Source organism: Notamacropus eugenii, chromosome 2 (assembly GCF_028372415.1).
Source record: "Notamacropus eugenii isolate mMacEug1 chromosome 2, mMacEug1.pri_v2, whole genome shotgun sequence".
Taxonomy (NCBI): domain Eukaryota; kingdom Metazoa; phylum Chordata; class Mammalia; order Diprotodontia; family Macropodidae; genus Notamacropus; species Notamacropus eugenii.
Genome location: NC_092873.1, coordinates 359,507,488 through 359,529,176, shown reverse-complemented (window position 1 = coordinate 359,529,176; position 21,689 = coordinate 359,507,488). Strand labels below are relative to the sequence as shown.

Below are 21,689 nucleotides of genomic sequence, written 5' to 3'. Positions count from 1 at the left end.
TGTGTGTGTGTGTGTGTGTGTGTGTGTGTGTGTGTGTGTGTGTGTGTGTGTGTGTGTGTGTGTGTGTGTGTGTGTGTGTGTGTGTGTGTGTGTGTGTGTGTGTGTGTGTGTGTGTGTGTGTGTGTGTGTGTGTGTGTGTGTTGGGTGGGGAAAGGAGGATAAGTGACACTGGAGGAAGCTGCAGAGAGACCAAGGGTTCTTGGCCTTTAGCCCTGGAGGCTGCTGCAGTTATTCTCCCACTCATACTATCAGACAAAAGCATTTATTAAGCATCTAGTTACAATGTGCCAGGCACAGGCGCTAAATGTTGGGGATACAAAGAGAGGCAAAAGACCAGGGCTCACTTTTTCCCTCTTTGCCTTACTCGGCCATCACATTTGAAATACTATGAAAACAGCAATGTCAGGTCACACATTCTATGGCCCAACAGGGGGTTTAATGTTTTAAAGGGGGAAAGGCTGGAGAGAAGGGAAAGAAGACCTCCCCCTTAAACACAGATAGAAAATCAGGGACAATGAGAAGGAGCAGGGGGAGTTGGTGTGGCCAGCTAACTTGACTCGGGGGTGAAAAGGGCCAAGCCCTGGGTCCCAGGGGCTACAACCTGAAGCTCTTCCACCTCACCCCCTCCTCGAGATGGCTTTTGGAAATGGATTTGGAGGATATCCTGAAGGTCTGGGCCATCAAGGATGTCTGGGATATTAGCCACCAGAACTGACTGGGGGACTGAGCAGCGACTCATCTGGAAAAGGTATAGATATAGATATCTATATATACACACACACATACACACATATACACATGTGGGGGATCAGGAGTGGACGGGGTGACGTGGCCCCCAGGACTAAAACAGGGTGCTAGGTATTTAGTAGAGATCCCCAGGCTACCCCTCTAGAAGCATCACATTCTGCTCCTGTTTCTCCCTTTCCCCCTCCCCCTTACCTCTATCTCCTGGATGTTTCCATCGATATAAGGAAAGACTCTCAAAGGAACTGACCGATTACCCAAGGTCACCATGAAGTGGCAGATCTGGGCCAGCCGCTCAGCCACTGGGTTGGGAGCAAATGAAGGGGAGGCTCCTTAGCCCTGACATACCCCAGTCCGTACCTCCCTCAGTTACACAGTGAAGCCCCTACTGTTTCCAGAGTTCCCCCATTACCTTTGTCATCACTAAAGCCCAGAACAGCTGCCCCTGGCAGCAGCTCTCGCATCTTCACCTCACCACCTCCATTGGAGGGTCTGCAAAAGAAAAGCTCCAACTTGTCCAACAGCTGCTCCTCGCTCAGCTCTAGGGCAGGCGGCAGGCCAATGACTAACACTTTTTGGCTACATAAAAAAGTCAGTACCTGGGAAAGGAATGGCAGAGAATAAAATCACCAATCCTACTGCTGTCTTAGAACCTGCCCACCCTGAGCTCTGAGAACCTTGATGGAGGTGGGAACAGGCAACTCAACAGGCTGGACGTGGACTCGAAACCGGCATTCCTCCAGTTTGATGTTATGCTCTTGGTGCTGCAGGAGACCTTTTGCCACTAGAGGGTGGACAACGATACACAGGGTCAGCACCTCACTATGAGAGGCTACCCCCCCGTTCCTCCCCCAACCCAATCCCTCTCCCAACCATGTTTCTCTTCTACCTTCTGGGTCTTCAAAACAGATCAAAGCTGAACTCCCAGGCAGTGGATAATGGATACGAAGATTGGAAACCAGGCTCTCGGGCATTTCCTTTTCTGTCTTTGTCTGTCCTCGGAACACTAGGACTGCCTGAGGCACTGGGAAAAAGACCTGAAGATGGGGGAGAGAGACAGATAAAAGGGAGTCAGGTCATCTCTACTGTTCTATTTCACTTCAGAGGTGGCTGTACCCTTTTGGTGATCCCTCTGGTGTCTCAAATGGATCTGTGATCTCACCAGTTCAAAGAGTTCCTTCCAACTATGTAAATCACAGTCCTCCATGTTTTCCCAAAAGTTCATCACTGTGGGTCCACCCAGTGTGCTGAAGGCCTTCCCCACTTTCTCTTGACATCAAGGGGTTCTAGTGCAGTGCTATGGTTGTCCACCTATCACCTCTCCTTCTTTGGCCACATGACCATCTCATCTCTACAGTGTTTGATGACTTCCTTTCCTCCTGTTCTTCAGAAATCCTCATTGGTTCTATGTTGAACTTGCTCTCAAGGACCTTTCTTGCAATTCTCATCAGTTTTTTGGAAGCAGCAGTGCACCATGTCTTGTTGCCATAAGGCAATACCAGTAAGGTGTTGGTATTGAAAAGAAGGGTGTAGGCATGGAGCTCTGCAATGTCTAAAAAGTAATCCAGCTCACCCTCCTGCTCCTCTTCAACTCTGCGGTCAACTCATTGTCCAACAGCCTTTTTTGCCTCATCTTAACCTACAGGTGGACTAGCTCTCCAGCAAGGGTTCTTATTATGGTGGAGTATGCAGCTCCACAATGGGTCTAGGATTTCAAGGAGTCCATGAACTTGGATGGGAAAATAAATGACATCTTAATTTCAATAGAATTGGTTTCCTTGGTAATCCCATGTATTTTATTTTGTATCTCTAAAAACATTATTCTGAGAAGGGGTCCATAGGATTCATCAGACTCCCAAGAGGGAGGGAAGAGGTACTTGATACAAAAAAAGGTTAATAAAATATGTCCATCCAATAAATCAATCAATATTGATTAAGCTGTTACTATGTGCCAGGCACCAAGCAGCATATGCATATTGAAATTTGGGCAATACACCCAGATTTTAAAGATTATTTTCTTATTTTCAAATAATTTAAATAATGATAAATAAATCAGTCACTTAACCCTGTTTGCCTCAGTTTCCTCACCTATAAAATGATTTGGAGAAAGAAATGGCAAAACCAGTCCAGTATCTTTGCCAAGAAAACTCAAACAGAAGATTCAGACATGGCTGAAAACAACTAAACAGCTATACAACTCCATCAATAATGTATGTATGCCTGTCTTCCCATAATACCTCCAGTGTTGACTATTCCCATCTTTTGTCATCTTTGACAATTTGGCAGTTTAGGGGTATGAAGTGAAACCTCAAGGTTGTTATAATTTGTATTTCTCTTATTATTAATGGTTTGGAGCATTCTTTCGTAGGGTTGCTCATAGTTTACCCCTTTGTCGCATGTTAATCTTGCCCATTTCCCTCACAACCAGTCCACTTTTCCCCTGAATTTTGTGTACTTGTATACACTGAATACAAGTGTACTTGTATTCATTGAATGGATGTATTTCACTCAAAGTGAGAATGCTATAAGACCTTAACCTGAAAGGGTCAGGGTCTCCCACTGCATCCTGGGCCATCTCCAGTCATCCTGATAAATATCAGGTCACTGGACCTAGATGACTCAGGAGAAGAAAGTGAGGCTGGTGACCTTGCACAGCCCTCCCTCACTCAAATCAGTCAACTGTAAGTCATGTCATCATCTTGATGTCATGGTCCTCTTTGAGAACAAAGGACAAACAACAATAGTTTCCAACCTTTTTTCCCCCAGGACTGTTTGCTCTGGTCATCTGACCACTTATTTACTGGGAAATGGCTTTCTTCTATTATTTCTATTCTGCAGCAGTAGCCTCCAAAGCAGGGTACCCCAGGTGTGCAAAATGATCCATGGAGGTATACAAAAAAAATAGCAAAGCTCCAAAGAAAGCCACACAGCTGTTCAGCAAGCTTGAACTTGTCTCCACTGTTCTCTTTCCTTCTTCCTGTCCCAAGGGCAGATTGTGAGCCACAACTGATCCTCCCCAGGCAGGCAAGTAGGCAGAAGGTCATTCCCTACCTAATCTCTGTGCATCCTTTCCTCCCTTCCCTGTGTCACTACAGCAGCAGGGCATACCTTGCATATCCCTTGGCCAGGGCTCTTCATTCTTTGAGGACAACAGTGAGATTATGGCTGTTCTGTGATGAGGACAGACAGACCTTGTTTTCTGAAAGTGGCGGACCTCACCCTCATAGGACAATAGATGGGAGATGGGCTCTAGAACTTGGAACCGACCAGGGGCATGATCTGTGGTATCCTAGGGGGAGGGGTTCTCCATGAGATCAGTCAGCCAGGATAACCTGGGATGAGGGAAATGTTTCCCCATGGATGTAATCTTCCTTTTGTCAGGCCACTTTCTTTTCTCTTCCTTCCTACCTCCAAGAGAACAAAGGCTTGTGCCAACTGGGGAAAGGTAGGCATGGACGTGTCAAAACTGGGAGTGAGTAACCAGCAAGAGGCAGCAGGGTTGGCTACTGCTGTCATTGGGTTTGAGGCTTAAGTAACCAAGCCCAGAACTCTCCAAGATCTCCTCTAGGACCTGATCTCCTCAAACCCATTGGTGAGCTTGGAATCAAACGAAGAACGCCATCCACCACCAGAGGACTTAGTTGGGCATCTTGCCACCTGCTACTACCCTCTTCTTCCCCTCTGGACCAGGACCTGACCTCCAAAGACCATGACCCTCCCATCCCTAATATCAGGGAAGGTAGAAATTTACTAGCCAAACTTTAAGAAAAACCATTTTGTAAGTGGTTTGGGGGCTTGAAATTTTTATATCAGGCCTTGGCAAGTGCACCCAAAGATGTCCTTCTTCCCGGGGGATCTTTGGATCATGGTGAAGGATCTTTTTCAATTATGATAGCCATTGAAACCAAGTATAAACTGAACTTACAATCAGGATTTTTTAGAATCCGTTGCCACCTACTATCTGATTCAGGGTAGGCCACTTCACTTTTATGGGCCTCAGTTTCCTTATCTGTAAAAGGAAAGGTCTAACATTCTCAGGATGAGGTTTGGTCTCTGTGAAGAGTAAATAGCTCCAGGATAGGGTTGGCTTAAACGACAAGCAGCAAGCCCTGGGTTACTTGATTTGAGAGGCTACCTCCAACCCTGTCACAGGAACTTTTACCTGGGAACAGTGAAGGGAGTTGGGCATCTGAGCCAGGAAGATGGAGGGAACCTTTGCTGACAAGGAACACCAGACCCAGCTGTACTGGGAAGAGTGGTGAGGGCCAAAAGGAACCAGCATACACTTGGTGAGTGCAGAAGCAGTGGGGCAGAAAGCCCCTGGTTGCTGGAACTTACAGGAGGTTGGAGGTTTAGCTTTGGTTCCAAGCTAGAGGGGAGAACTAAAGATTTGGGGCAAGAGGCACCATCTTCCATACCCCAGGGTTAGAGGGATTACAAAAATTAAGCTATTATCACAAAAAATGAACAAACAAAGGAGAAAGAATCCAACCATAGAAAGTCATTATAGGAATAGAGAAGAAAGGGTTCATCTTCAGAGGAGGATACTGAAGAAAAGAAACCCCCAAAGAGTAACATCAAATGGTTACTTGCCCAAAAAGAATTCATAGATCTTAAAAAAGACTTTAAAAATCAGATGACAGAGACGGAGGAAAAACTTTAAAAAAAAAAGAATAATCCAAGAAAAACAAGAAAGTTATGAAAGGAATGTCAACCAATTAGAAAAGGAGATCCAGAATCTTAAGGAAAAAAATGACACCTTGAAAATTAGAATTGAGCAAGGCAAAGTATGCGAAATTATAAGAGATCAAGAAATAATTAAATAAAATATGAGTAATGAATAGAAGAGAAAGTGAAATATCTTATAAGAAAAACAACAGGGGGGAGGAGTCAAGATGGCAGAGTAGAAAGATGGACCTGTAGAAGATCCCCCACACAGCCCATAAAATACCTGTAAAAAATGATTCAAACAAATTCTAGAGGAGCATAAGCCACAAAATGACAGAGTGAAAGAGATTCCTAGCCCAAGACAGCCTGGCAGGCCAACAGGAAAGGTCTATTGCACTGGGTGCAGAGCAGAACACAGCCCAGGATGGGCCATGGCTCGGCAAAGACAGGACCCAGAACAGGCTTCAGGGAGCCACCAGCAACAGCAGTTCCCAGATTGCTCAACCCACAAACATCAAAGACAGCTTCAAAGGTCAGTGAGAAAGTTCCTTCACCCAGGAGAAGAGAGCATGGTCTGGACTGCCAGCAGCAGTCACTACAGTGGCAGCGTCCATTTTGGAGCCCTCTGCCTAAAGCCCCTGGGGGAACTGAGCTGCTGATCTGAATCTCAGCCTTGAGTGGGGCCCTGGGGTGAGGAGGAGCGCTGCTGTGGTGGAGCTGGAAGTGGTTGTGGAGAGGGAATTCTACTCGCAGATTGTGGGCAAAAAAGTTTTTGGTTGCTCTCAGACCAGTGTGCAGGCCAGGAGGGGAGTAAACTCCTCTCCCTTGATTGTGCCACCTTGAAGGAACTGAGAACTTACAGGTCCCCAGGGTATACCCTCCTCTTGACAAAGGACTCAGAAGTCAAGTAAATGACTGGGAAAATGCCCAAAAAAGAGAAAAAAAAATAAGACTATAGAAGATCACATTCTTGGTGAACAGGTATTTTCTTCCATCCTTTCAGATGAGGAAGAACAATGCATACCATCAGAGGAAGTCAAGGTTTCTGCATCCAAAACCTCCAAAATAAATATGCAATGGTCTCAGGCCATGGAAGAGATCAAAAAGGATTTTGAAAATCAAGTAAGAGAGGTGGAGGAAAAATTGGGAAGAGAAATGAGAGCAATGCAAGAAAATCATGAAAAGTAAGTCAACAGCTTGCTAAAGGAGACCCAAAAAACATGCTGAAGAAAATAACACCTTTAAAAATAGGCTAACTCAATTGGCAAAAGAGGTCCAAAAAGCCAATGAGGAGAAGAATGCTTTAAAAAGCAGAATTTAGCCAAATAGAAAAAGAGGTTCAAAAGCTCACTGAAGAAAATAGTTCTTGAAAAATTAGAATGCAGCAGATAGAAGCTAATGACTTTATGAAAAACCAAGAATTTACAAAACAAAACCAAAAGAATGAAAAAATAGAAGATGATGTGGAATATCTCATTGGAAAAACAACCAACCTGGAAAATAGATCCAGGGTAGACAATTTAGAAATTATGGGACTACCTGAAAGTCATCATCATCAAAAAAAAAAAAAGTCTAGACATCATCTTTCATGAAATTATCAAGGAAAAATGCCCCTGTCCTGATATTCTAGAACCAGAGAGCAAAATAAATATTGAAAGAATTCACTGATCACCTCCTGAAAGAGATCTGAAAAGAACAACTCCTAGAAATATTGTAGCCAAATTCCAGAGATCCCAGGTCAAGGAGGAAATATTGCAAGCAGCTAGAAAGAAATAATTCAAGTATTGTGAAAATACAATCAGGATAACACAAGATCTGGCAGCTTCTACATTAAGGGATCAAAGGGCTTGGAATATGATATTCCAGAAGTTAAAGGAACTGTGATTAAAACCAAGAATTACCTACCTAGCAAAACTGAGTATAATACTTCAGGGGAAAAAAAAAGGTCATTCAATGAAATACAGGACTTTCAAGCATTCTTGATGAAAAGACCAGAACTGAATAGAAAGTTTGACTTTCAAACACAAAAATCAAGAGAAGCATGAAAAGGTAAACAGGAAAGAGAAATCATAAGAGACTTTCTAAAATTGAACTGTTTACATTCCTACATGGAAAGATAATATAATATTTGTAACTCTGGAGACTTTTCTCAGTATTTGGGTAGTTGGAGAGATTATACACACACACACACACACACACACACACACACACACACACATAGACAGAGAGCACAGAGTGAGTTGAATAAGAAGGGATGATATCTAAAAAAATAAAATTAAGAGGTGAGAGGAATATACTGAGAGGAGAAAAGGAGAAATGGAATGGGGCAAATTATCTCTCATAAAGGAGGAAAGAAAAAGCTTTTCCAATGGAGGAGAAAAGGGAGGAGGTGAGAGGGAAAAAGTAAAGCTTACTCTCTTCACATTTGGCTTAAGGAGGGAATAACATGCTCACTCAATTTGGTATGAAAATCTATCTTACACTACAGAAAAATAGGGGAGAAGGGGACAAGTGAGGTGGGTGGGGATGATAGACGGGAGGGCAAATGGGAGGAGGGAGTAATTACAAGTAAATAATTTGGGGGAGGGACAAGGTCAAAAGAGAGAATAGAAGAAATGGGGGGCAGGATAGGATAGAGGAAAATGTAGTTAGTCTTACACAACATGACTATTAGTCTTGTAAAACTACACATATATAACGTATATTGAATTGCTTGTCTTCTCAGGGGGGATGGGTGGGGAGGGAGGGAGGGAGAGAAGTTGGAACTCAAAGTTTTAGGAAGGAATGTTGAGAACTGTTTTTGCATATAACTGAGAAATAAGCAGTACAGATAATGGGGTACAGAAATCCATCTTGCCCTACAAGAGAGAAGATGGGGATAAGGGAAGGGAGGGGTGTGATAGAAGGGAGGACATATTGAGGGAAGGAGTAATCAGAATGTAAGGTGTTATGGGTTGGGGGAAGGGGAGAGATTGGGAGAAAATTTGGGACTCAAAATTTTGTGGAAATGAATGTTGAAAACTAAAAATAAATAAATAAACATAAAAAAAAGAAAAAAACACATCTGGAGAATAGATCAAGAAGAAAAAACACAAAAATAATCAGACTAACCAAAAGCTATGATCAAAAAAAGAATCTTGATACAATAATACAAGAAATAATGAAAGAAAATTATCCTGAAGCATTAGAACAAGGGGGAAAGCAGAAATAGAAAAAAATCCATTGATCACCACTTAAAAGAGATGCTCTGAGGAAAGCTCATAGGAATATTATAGTCAAACCCCAGCTCAAGGATAAAATATTAAAAGCAACAAAAATAAAACAATTTAAATATGATGGTGCCACAACTGGAATCACACAAGACCTAGTAGCAGAGACGTTAAAGGACCTCAGGTCTTAGAACATTTTATATCAAAGACCAAAAGACTCTAGCTGAAAATATAACACTCAGCAAAGTTAAGCATAATCCTGAATGAAAAAAAACAGACATTTGATCAACTGTCAGACCTTCAAGACTTTGTTAAAAAATAAAACAACACCAACCTAAACTTCATAGAAGATTTGCCACACAAGAGCCAAGAGGGACATAAAGTACATACAAAAAAATGATTACAAGGGATTCAATAAGGACAGGCCATTTACTTTTCATATATGTAAAATGCAAAGCAGATGTCTAAGAATCTTATTAATAATTAGGAAGCTCATAAGAACGATTGGGGTAAACCTGAGTATGACATAAATTTAAAAAGTAAAACCATTTAGAAACAGCTAAAAAGAGTAATTATTTTATACAAATGAAGTCCAAGAGGAATAATTGATACAGGAGAATTAAATTAGATACAAGGGAAGGTGGGGCTGGTAGTTCTGGTAACCTGCTTTCATGGGGAATAGGTTTAAGAAGGAACAGTACATATATATTTAGAAGAATATAAAAATCTTCTAAATTCAGAATAAAAGGGCAAAGGGATAGGGAGGGGGGAGAGGACAAGGGAGGGATCTTTAGAGGGGAGGATGAGAGAATAGGTAAAAGGGGGTATAGAATGGCATTTAGATTTATGGGAATGGGAGAATATGGCAAGCAGGCAAGTAATAGGAGGGCGAGGTAACTGGGTAGAAGTAAAGTGGAGGAGGAAACAAGAGATAAGTACAAACATAAAAACAACGATGAAGGGTAGAATTTGTTTGGAACATTATGTCTATATATATGTATATGTGTATATTTATATCTATGGCTATAGAGAAATATATCTGCATTTAACTGTATCCTTTGAGGGGGCAAGAGTGCAAAGTAAAAAAGTGCACAGCAGACAACAGAAGAAAACTTACAAGGAAGAAAAGATTAACAGCTCTCAACACAAGATGAAGTATTTATCATACAGGCTTTCTTGAAATGAAAATTTATTATTACATATTTTGAATCATCTCTTATTCTCTGATATGCACATGACATGCTTTTTCCCCCCTTTCTTACTTTGTATTTAAGTTCTAATATTTAAGTTTATGATATGGTTTTGTTTCTCTTCTCTACTCTGTATTTGTGTTCCGCTGTTTGTGTCTGAAATAAAATTTTTAAAAATCTAAATATATTCTCTTATAAGCCTTCAAATCACTTTTTCAAGTGTTAAGTCAATGTTTTCAAAAATAATGAAATACAGTCACTAATATTGTTCTCAATAGAAAAAATGGAATTGTAGTGAGAGCAAAATGACTTTCTGTACTGTTAAATGATATTTTGAACTTTTCTTAAATTTTGAAAAGATTAAAATATTGATTTCATCTTTGACTCTTCCTTTTCAGAATCCATTTTGTATATATTTTGCATGTTGATTATTTATAAATATTACACACATTGGAGCTGCATGCTTAAAAATGTTTAACTGGTAAGAATCAATGAATGAAAAAAAAATGAAAAAAAGATCAAGAAAGTTTGGAAACCACTGTTCTACCTAGATGCTTTCATTCTCCCAATACATAGTCTATTCTTACTCATCTCTGCCCTTCTGCCCATGCTGTTTGTTATCCATGCTTGGGATACTTTTCTTTCCCGCAACATCCTCAGGAGAATTCCTGCCTTGCCTTTTTAAAAAAATCTTAGTAATCTCTCTTTTTCAAAATCACAATAATTTCTCTATGTAGCCTTCTTCCCTCATAAACTGGAACCCTTCCTTTAACAAAGGGAAAGTACATCAAAACAGACCAGTATGGCAACTGTGTCTATGTCTGCCACACTCCTGCTTCATCTATAAAATTTAGTTCAAATGCTTCCTCCAGGAAGCTGCCTGTGATTGTACTTTTCTCCTGCTTTAATCACATGCAATGTGATATATCAAATATACTTATTTGTATATGTGTTGGGAGTTTTTAGGCCATAACACCTCTCCCTGATAATCTGCTGAGATATAAAACCATTTCCATCTGATTCAATGAAGAAAACAACTTCACTGATGAATTCACAAATTATTTAAGTGCTGAAGGAGTCACATCCCCTTTCTCCATGGTAAAGTTCATGAGGGTAAGGACCAGCCTCATCAAATTTTGCATACCCCCTAGAACAGTTCTTGCATGCAGTTGGTACTTAATACATTTTTGTTGAACTGAATGGAAGTGCCCCTTTTTACAGACAAGGAAACTGAAGCAGAAAGAAGGTTAAAAAATGGCTTGACCATTTCTTTGCTAAGGATTCTCAGCAGTTCTCAGAAAATGCATTTTTAACTATTAACAACTACATGAAAGAACGTCATTAAGTTACCAAGTCCAGATTTGTTCCTCAGAGCTACTCAAACCCATCGGACAGCTTGGAAGTAAATGAAGAAGGCCACTCACCACTAGGAGAACAGGGTTTACCTAGGCATCTTGTCACCTGCCACTACCTCCCTCTTCCCATCTGGAAAAGTGATCCTCTGGATCCAGGACCTGACTTCCAAAGACCATGATGCTCTCATTCCTGATATCAGGGAAGATGGAAAGATACTAGACAAACTTCAGAGTTATAATCGGAAGTAATGTTAGACCCTTCCTTTTACAAGGGAGGAAACAGAGGCCCACAAAAGTAAAGAGATCTGCCCCAGGTCACCCAGATATGAGGTGGCAAAGCCAGGATTTGAAACAGTCCATTGATTCCAAAGTCACATAAAATCCATCGTTGTAAGAGAAATACAAATCAAAACAATCTCAAGGTCTCACTTCTCACTCAGCCAATTGGCAAAGATGACAAAAGATGGGGATAGTCAGTGCTGGAGGAGTTGTGGGAAGACAGGCGTGTTAATGGATTGCTGATGGAGTTCTAAATTAATACAACCATTCTGAAAATCACTTTGGAATTATGCAAAGAAAGTGGTTAAATATCCATACCTTTTGATTCAGAGATTCTCATTCTAGGTAACACCCCACTCCCCTAACCCCAATGATATCTTATCAGTGATAAGAAGAAAGTTCTTATATACACCAAAGTATTTATAGCAGCACCTCTTGCGGTAGCAAAGAACTAGAAAAAAAGTATATACTCAATAAATGGGAAATGGCTAAACCAGTTATGATGCACGAGTGTAATGGATTATCACCTTACTTTAAAAGGCAGATATGGTGAAGACAGAGAAGCCTAGAAAGACTTATATGAACTGATGCAGCATGAAGTAAGCAGAGCTAAGAAAACAATACATATAAAAAGACTATAATAATGTAAACAAAAAGAACTGCCACCACCACCAGAACAAATGAAAGTAAGCAGAATTTCAAAAAACGAACAGCCCCTAAAGAAGAAAAATGAGAAGATATCCCCACTGCACTTCTTCGCAGAGGTGGGAGGTCCACGTGTATGGAACAGTGCCTATATTTTCAAATTTTTTTAATGTTATTAATTGATTTTGATTTTTTTTCTGCTTTCCTCTTTTTCTTTAAAAAATATTCTTTTCTTTTGGTACCAAGATAGTGGAGTGAGGAAGGAACCCTCTGAAGCCCTCCCAAATTCTCTTCCAAGTAACTAGAAAACTACATCAGAGTTGTTCTAGGAACAGGAAAGCAGCTTACCAGTCCAGCAGGAAAGATCTGTCTCATTGGGGTGAGAGGGGAATGAGGCCCAAGAGTGGCTCAGCCAGCATCACAGCAGGGGGCCTGCAGCAAGGCTCCAAGACTCAGGTAATCCACCAATGAAGCCCCACCCTCCTGCAAACCAGCAGTCCCCTAGGCAAGTGAGCAGTCTGTGCAGCACAGCAAAATCCCACCCCCAGGACAAGCCACCAGTGAGGCCTTGACCCAACTGCTGACTAGGGGTGAAGCCCTACCTCTGGAGCCTATCAGAAAAGAGATTCTGTCTCCATAGCAACTCAGCAACAGGGTCCCAGCCCTGGGACCAACCATCAACAAGATCTCTTCTCCAGGGCTAGCCACCAGAAGGACTCTGTTACCATAGCAACCCAGCAGCTACGCCCCAACCCTGGAGCAAAGCAGCAGCTGAATCCACACCTGGGGAGGCCTGTGGGAAGGCCCCAAACCCCAGTACAAACCAAAGGGAAGCCTATCCTTCAGAGAAAGTAAGCAGCTAAGCCTGAAGTCCAATGAAAGCCAGAGCCCCAGAACAAAAAACTGGGACAGCGCAGGATCAGAGTCCAACTCAAGTATAAACATCAATTCATTAAAAAAAGGCAGAAAAATGATGAAAAAAACAAAAAAAAAAGAGCTTGACTATAGAAAGTTACTATGGTGATAGAGTGGATCAAGGTAGAGAGCAATAGTGTCAAAATGGCTACATGTGAAGCCTCAAAGAAAAATGTAATTTGGTCTCAGGCCCCAAAAGAATTCCTGGAAGAACTTAAAAAAGGATTTTTAAAAAGAGAATTAGAGAACTAGAAGAAAAATTGGGGAGGGGTGGGGGAAGATGAGAAAAATGCAAGAGAATCATGAATAGAGGGTCAATAGCATGGGAAAAGATATATAAAAATTTACTGAAAAAATAACTCCCTAAAAAATAGAATTGGCCAAGTACAAAAGCTTGATGAAGAAAACAATTCCTTAAAAATTAGAATTGAACAAGTGGAAACTAATGACTCCATAAGACAGCGAGATATGATAAAACAAAATCAAAAAAGTAAAAAAAAAAATGCGAAATTTCTCATTGGAATAACAACTGGCATAGAAAATAGATCCAGGAGAGATCATGTAAGAATTATTGGATTCTCAGAAAGTTATGGTAAAAAAAAAAAAAAAAAAAAAAGCCTGGACAGCATCCTTCAAGAAATTATCACAAAAAATTGCTTTGATAAATTAGAACCCAAGGGCAAAATAGAAATTGAAAGAATCTACTGATCACAACTTAAAAGAGACCCCAAAATGAAAACTCCCAGGAACATCATAGTCAAATTCTAGAACTCACAGATGAAGGAGAAAGTATTCTAAGCAGCAACAAAGAAATAATTCAAATATCATGGAGTTATAGTCAGGATTACACAGGATTTGGCAGTTTCCACATTAAAGAATCTAAAATTTTGAAGAAGTTGAATGAGTTATAGGAGGAAATAGATAATAAAACTTTCCCCTCTCAGAATTAGATAAATCTAACCAAAAAATAAACAAGAAAGAAGTTATGGAAGTGAACAAAATTCTAGAAAAGTTAGATATGATAGATCTCTGAAGAAAACTGAATGGGAATAGAAAGGAATATATCTTTTTCTCAGTAGTACATGGCACCTACACAAAAACTTTCCATGTATGAGGACATTAAAATTTACAACCAAATGCAGAAAAACAGATATAGTTAATGTATCCTTTTCAGATCATAATGCAATAAAAATTACATTTAACAATGGACAATGGAAAGAGAGATTAAAAAGTAATGGGAAATTAAATAATCTAATCCTAAAAAACAAGTGAGTCAAAGAACAAATCATAGAAACAATAGATGATTTAATTAAAGAAAATGACACTGAGACAACATACCAAAATTTATAGGATGCAGCCAAAGCAGTACTGAGGGGGAAATTTATATCTCTAATTGCTTACATCAATAAAATAGAAAAAAAGCAAATCAATGAATTGGGCATGCAACTAAAAAACTAGAAAAGAACAAATTAAAAATCCCCAAGTAAACACCAAACTGGAAATCCTGAAAATCAAAGGAGAGATGAATAAAATTGAAAGTAAGAAACCATTGAACTAATAAATAAAACTAGAAACTGGTTTTAGGAAGAAAAAAACAATAAAATAAAACACTGTTAATTTGATTTAAAAAAGGAAAGAAGAAAATTAAATTATTAGTATAAAAAATGAAAGGGATGAATTCACCACCAAAGAAAAGAAAATTAAGACAATTGTTAGGAGCTATTTTGCCCAATTATATGCCAATAAATTTGACAATCTAAATTAAATAGATGAATATCTCCAAAATATAAATTACCCAGATTAACAGAGGAAGAAGAAATAAAATACTTAAATAACCCAGTCTTAGAGAAAGAAATTCAACAAGCCATCACTGAACTTTCTATGAAAACATCCCTAGGACCTGATGGATTCACAAGCAAATTCTATCAAATATTTAAAGAACAATTAATCCCAATAAACTATTTGAAAAAATTACGTGAAGGAGTCCTATCAAATTCCTTTTATGGCACAAATATGTTGATAGTACCCAAACCAGGAAGAGCCAAAACAGAGAAAGAAAATTAGAGAATAATTTCCCTAATGAATATTGATGCCAAAATTTAAAATAAAATACTAGCAAAGAGATTACAGCAATATATCACAAGGATCAGATGGGATTTATACCAGCAACTCAGGAGTGGTTCAATATTAGTAAAACTATCAGCATAACTGACCATATCAATAATAAAAACCAATAGAAATCATATGATTATCTCAAAAGATGCAGAAAAACCTTCGACAAAACACAGCACACATTTCTATTAAAAACACTAGAGAGCACAGGAATAAATGGAGCTTACCTTAAAATGATAAGTAATATATATCTAAAACCATCAGTCAGCATTATCTGCAAGGGGGATATGCTAGAACTCTTCCAAGTACAATCAAGGGTGAAGCAAAGATGCCTAGTATCAACTCTATTATTTAATATTGTGCTAGAAATATTAGCTATAACAATAAGAAAAGAAAAAGAAATTAAAGGAATTAGAAGAGGCAATAAGAAAACAAAAGATGACATGATGACAGGGAAATCATTGAGAAACTACTAAAACACTACTTTAAATTATTAACAATTTTAGCAAAGTTACAGAATACAAAATAAACTTACATAAATAATCAGTACTTCTATATATTACCAACAAAGTATCTCTGATAAAGGCCTCATTTCTCAAATACATAGAAAACTGACTCAAATTTATAAAAATACAAGTAATTCCCCAATTGATAAATGGTCAAAGGATATGAACTGGCAGTTTTCAGACCTAGAAATCAAAGCTATCTACAGTCATATAAAAAAATAGTCTAAATCACTACAGATCAGAGAAAAGGAAATTACAAAACTCTGAGTTACCATCTCACACTTTTAAGAGTGGCTAATATGACAAAAAAAGGAAAATGTTAGATGTTGGAGGGAATGTGGGAAAACTGGGACACTAATGTACTGTTGGTAAAGTTGTGAACTGATCCAACTATTCTGGAGAGCAAGTTGGAACTATGACCAAAGGGCTACAAAACTGTGCATACCTTTTGATCCACTGCTAGATCTATATCCCAAAGACATCCAAAAACTAGAAAAGGATCTATTTGTACAAAAATATTTATAGTAGCTCTTTTTGTGGTGGCTAAGAATTGGAAATTGAGAGGATGCCTATCAGTTGGGAAATGGTGAAACAAGCTGTGGTATGTTATTGTAATGGAATATTGTGCTATAAGAAATGACAAACAGAATGATTTCAGAAAAATGTAGAAAGACAGAAACTGATGTAAAGTGAAGCGAACAAAACCAGGAGAAAGCTGTATGTAGTAACAGCAATATTATTCAATGAAGAACTGTGAATGACTTAGTTATTCTTAGCAAGACAAGGATCCCAGATAATCCCAAGGAACTAATGATGAAACATACTGTCCACCTCCAGAGAAAGAACTGATATTGAATGAATATAGACTGATGGTATTTTTCACTTTCTTTTTTTCTCTTTTACTCAAGTCTTCTTGTACAAAATGAATAATATAGAAATATTTTACATAATTGAACATGTATAACATGTATCTGATTGCTTACTGTCTCAGGGAAGGGGGGAAGGAGAGAAAGAATTTGGAACTCAATATTTTAAATAAAAATGTTAAAAAATTAAAAAATATATATTCTTTGTTATATGGGATAGTTCTCTGGGAGTGGGGAGGAGGAAGGACAAACCAGGACAAAGTTAAGCAGTGTAAAAACAAAAGATACCAATAAAAATGTATTTATAAAAATAAAACTAAATGAAAAAATTCTCAAGAATTCCTAGCCTGAAAGGACAGATGAGAATACACCTACCTCTACTCATTTGCAGAGCTCAGAGATACCAGGGTAACACTGCATATATATATGTCAGATTTTTTTTAGGTACTGGTGTTTTGCTGAAATTTTATTTTTCTTCTTTTTCTTTTAAAAATAATTTCTTATAAAAGATGGCTCTCTGAAAGTGTGGAGAAGTTGGGATATAGGAAGAAATATAGGTAATGTAAAAAGATATCAATATATACATATGTGTGTGTGTGTGTGTATTTGTACTGTTAGGTTTTGTTTTGTTTTTAAGAAAGAAGCATGACCACGGTCACAGAGCTAGTAACTAAACCTCAAACTTGATGACTTGATTACAGGTCTTCTGACTTCCAATCTAGTGCACAGGAGTAGAAGAGCTTCTACCAAGCCACATAATTTCAGGATCAGAAGAGACCTCAGGGGCCATCTAGTCCAACCTATGCTTGACCAAGAATCCCTTCAACAACATACCTGACAAGTGGTCACTGAGCCTTTATCTGAGTAGGGGGAACTTCCTTCTTCTGTGAAGCAATTCATTTCACTTTTGGATAACCCTAATTTTAAGGAAAATTCTCCTTCTCACATTAAGTCTAAATTTCCTCATCAACTCCTGGTCATTGCTCCTAATTCTTATGTGGCTCCCTTGGCTATATAAGTTATGTGAACAATTCACTGATTAAAATTCAGGCAGTAGATGCCTACTTATTGTAAGGCATCATGGGAGATAACAAAGATTAAAACCAACCCCAAACTACCACACGTTTCTTGCCTTCAAGGATCTTAGACTCTAGTAGGGGATATAAAACATGTATATAAATACACAAATTGTTATCATAAAATTTAGAGAAAGGTATACAGGAGAAATCAAGGAGAAACTGAGACAGGAAGGATCACTTTAAGCCAAGAGATCAGGACACTTGCACTGAACTTTGAAGGAAGAGAGAATGTGAGGGGAGGCCATTCTATAGCTGGCCTCTGGGAAGGCAAAGAGTAAGGTAGGATAGTATGGTTCTGAACATTTTGGGGTCATGGACCCGTTGGGTAGTCTGGTAAAGCCTAGGGACCCTTTCTGAGGCGAGGGGCTTCTCAGAATAATGTTCTTGAATGCATAAAATAAAATATGTAGGACTATAAAGATCAATCATACTGAAATGTTACCAAAATATTAAAAAGATTCCCCCAATACAGGAGAATGATGAGTAGTTCAGTTTGGCTGGGATATAGAGCAGGTAATGGAGAGTGAAGTAAAGCTAGAGCAGGAGGTTGCACTTAGACTGCAGACCTTGAATGTCAAGCTAAGGGGTTTGTACTTTATTCAGAAGAGGATAGAAAAACATTGTGCAGGAATGAGGCATAATCAGAGCTGGGTATCCCAGCTGAGGAGGGAGCCTGGAGGCAGAGACACCAGTTGAGAGGCTATTACTTATCTCTTTCACATAGCAACTTTCCCCATTGCAGGTTTCGATATATCATGTGGGGTTGGCATAAGAAATTAACTGGGAACTTGGGGGGAGTTTTGAGGAAGCTGCAGAGGATACTTGAAGGCTCATAGATGCATAGAGCCTATGACCAAATACTTAACTCAAATTTTACCATAAGGTACCGTAAATACTCCCTAAAAGGGAAAGAACAAATTCAGACTTCTCTAGGATGAAGGGAAAGCCAAAACATTTTACGTGGATTTTGCTGCACCCCTAACGCTTTCAAGGTGGAAAGGATAACGGTACTATGGTCTAGAAAAGAGGCAAGTGTCCACACTTAGGTGATAGCGGTGATAATAGAAGTTATGTGGATGATTTTCAGATGTAGGACTGATCAGATTGGGCACCTGATGGATGTGAAAGAGAGAAGAAAAAACAAAGCCCTTCCCTCCTCACCGTCCCTCACCCTCTCCTGCTATCTGTTCCCCCTTTTACCTCCTCTTTTGGGGGGACACATTGCTCTATCTGGAGACGCTTTAGTTCCTCCTTTCTCTGTACCAGTATTTGCTGCTTTTTCTTCAGAGTGAGGAGTTCCTGCTCAAGAAGGAGGAATAGGCAGAGAAGTGAGGATGAATTAACTGTTTGCCTTTCCAAAAAATGTACATACCCAAGAAAAAGGTTCCCCATTCCAGAACATCCCACCTGAAATACAATCCATTCCCTCTCCTTCCTGTTAGAGGGTCCCTGCGGATCACTGGTACTCACCTGAAGCTTCAGTCTCCACCACTTAGTGTCCTGCTGAGGTCTGTACGTCTCTGCTCCCAATGCAGCCTCAAACGTCGGCTGATCCTTGTCAATCAACAAGCAGCTATTAGTGCCCACCATCTAACAACCACATAAGAAGCTCTGTAGGTTTAGGCACTATACAAAACATGGTCCCTCAAGGAGTTTACAGTCTGGTGGTTTCATTTTGTGGCGAGATGCGCACTCAAAGCATCACAGTCAGAGGTAGAAGGAACCCTAGAGGTAGCGTGCACAGTTGATAAATCACTGAACGTGGACTTAGGAAGACCTGAGTTCAAATCCTGCCTCGCATTCTGGGCATGTCACTTAATCTGAGATTCAGTTTCCTCATCTATAAAACAATGGCTTCATAAGGTCCCTTTTAGCAATCAGTCTATGAGCCTATGAGTTAATCATCACCTCTTCATTTTACAAATGAAGAAAGCAAGGACCAAAGATGTTCAATGACTTGTCTATTACATAAATGGTAAGTGGAAATTGTTGGTACATAAATGGTAAGTGGAAATTGTTGGTTGAATTGGTCCAGCCATTTTGGTGATTGATTTGGAGCTATGTGTAAAAGGTTTTATAATATATGTTTATATCACATAAAGTTTATATATATATTCATGCCCTTTGACCCAGAAATGCCACTACCAGGTCTACGCCCAAAGGAGATGAAAGAAGGAAAAGACCTATATGTATAAAATATTTATAGCAGCTTTCTTTTTGAATTGGAAACTAAAGTATTCCCCATCAATTGGGGAATGGCAGAACAAATTATAATATACTCTTGTACAGATGTGATATGGGGATGGTTTTAAGAGAAACCTGACAACACTTGTGCTATGAACTGATGCAGAACAAGTTAAGCAGAATCAGGGGAACAATTTATGTTATATTAACACCATAAAGACAAACATTAAAAGACTTAAGTCTGATCAGTGCAATGACCAATCACAGTTTTAGAGGTCTGATGATGACAAATGCTACCCATCTCCTGACAGATAGATGGACTCAATATACAGAACGAAACATATATCTTTGGATATGGACAATACGGGGAATTGTTTTGCCTGATGATTCATATTTATTAAAAGAGTTTTGCTTTTCTTTAACATCAGGTGACAGGGAACAGGGAGGGAAAAGTAGAGAAAAGAAATGATTGTTAGTTAAAAAAAATTTTTTTTAAAACCAACTAGCTTTAGGAAAGCACACCTAAGACAGGAGAATAGATTAATATGCAGAGAGATTGTACTGAATTGAGAGTGAGGACTGATGTTTATCTTTGTCATTAGATTTTTTGGGGAATGAGGGGAGTAATATTTCTCTTCAGAGGGTAAGGGTAAGGCAGACACCTTCAGACCCTAAGAATGGGATTGTTTTTTGAGACAATGTGGGATTTTATATGTGGATGAGGTCCTGGGGGTCAACTCCAAGGGCTTAGTCTTTTTCTCCTCTTTTTTGCAAGGAAGCCAAAGGGGTGGTGGTAGAAATAAGCAGCCTGATTTCTGATCCCAGCCACCGCATGATCCCTTTCCATTCCCTCAGTCTGTAATCTCAGTAGCCAGGAAGGGTGTCCCTCTGACGACCATCATCATACCCACCACTTACCTTACAATATTTCTCATCCATGAGGTTCTTCTCTTGTCCTGCTTAGGGGCAACACGAAGACTGAGGGTGCCACCTGGAGGTGAGGATTCGGGGTAGGGGAATGGAGGTGAGAGTGGACTATACAGGAGAAATTCCTTGGTCTCAACACTCTTCAGAAACGCAGCATACAGGATCCCCAACTTCTCTCCCCATTAGTACTTCCACTTTCATTTCTTGTAAATACCCTCCTCTCGGTGACCACGCCTCCCCTTGTATCTGATTTCCTTATACTCTCTATGGAGTTTGCCCAGAAATAAAAAGAGTCAACCTTCAGCACCCCAATCAATTGGAAGCTGGGACAATCTCCCCACCCCCAACTATGAGTTGAACAGTCAGTGAGACTCTGCCTCCCAGGGGAGCCTCAGATACGGAAATGTTAACCCCTTCTCCAACCATTCCAACTTCTCCACTTGATCTCAGAGTTCCACTCAATTCAACAAGAAACAAGAAGTGCCTATTAAGTAAGTAGTCAATTAACCAGCACTTATTAAGTGCTTACTGTGCACCAGGCACTGTGCTCAGTACCAGGGAGACAGACAAGGGCAAAAACAGTCTGTTCCTGAAGGAGTTCACATTCTAATAGGGGAGAGAAGATCCCTCTTAATTCTGGCACCTTCCCTCTGTGTATGATTTCCAATTTATTCTGTGTATATATATAAATATATATTATTTGCATGTAACTGTCCCTGTGCTTTCTCCTCCATTAGAATGTGAGATCTCTAAGAGCAGCACTTAGCCCAGAGATGACCCAGAAATGTTGAGTGGACTGTCTACAAACAAACTGATATAATGATTTAAAGTACTTTTTTTTTTGCATCTTTTATCGAAAAAAAATTCATTTATAAAATGGCAGTTAAAAGATATAGGACAGAAATTAAGAAATGTGAGAGTTGGAGTGGGTACAGCAGCAGGGGGAAGCATGAAGGACACAGAGGACTAAAAATGCCCTGGATGGATTTGATTAATCAGGAGCACAAACC

The 21,689-nt window shown here is 39.5% G+C and overlaps 1 protein-coding gene across 3 annotated transcripts; it reads right to left on the bottom strand.

The window, feature by feature from the left end:
• Nucleotides 1-243: 243 nt before the first annotated feature.
• IFI35 (interferon induced protein 35) lies at nt 244-21,027 on the bottom strand. Of its 3 annotated transcripts, XM_072646600.1 has the most exons (8): nt 20,671-21,018; nt 19,039-19,122; nt 18,769-18,867; nt 1,634-1,781; nt 1,422-1,528; nt 1,157-1,343; nt 940-1,046; nt 244-739 (listed from the first exon to the last, which is right to left on the bottom strand). In XM_072646600.1, exons 1-8 carry the CDS (start codon nt 20,689-20,691, stop codon nt 548-550), a joined length of 945 nt encoding a protein of 314 aa, XP_072502701.1. In that variant the 5' UTR covers nt 20,692-21,018; the 3' UTR covers nt 244-547. The 3 variants fall into 3 exon arrangements, with proteins under 3 accessions (XP_072502701.1, XP_072502702.1, XP_072502703.1); XM_072646601.1 differs by lacking the exon at nt 18,769-18,867 and having other exon boundaries at nt 20,671-21,027; XM_072646602.1 differs by lacking the exons at nt 18,769-18,867; nt 19,039-19,122; nt 20,671-21,018 and adding an exon at nt 12,439-12,515.
• Nucleotides 21,028-21,689: the final 662 nt, after the last annotated feature.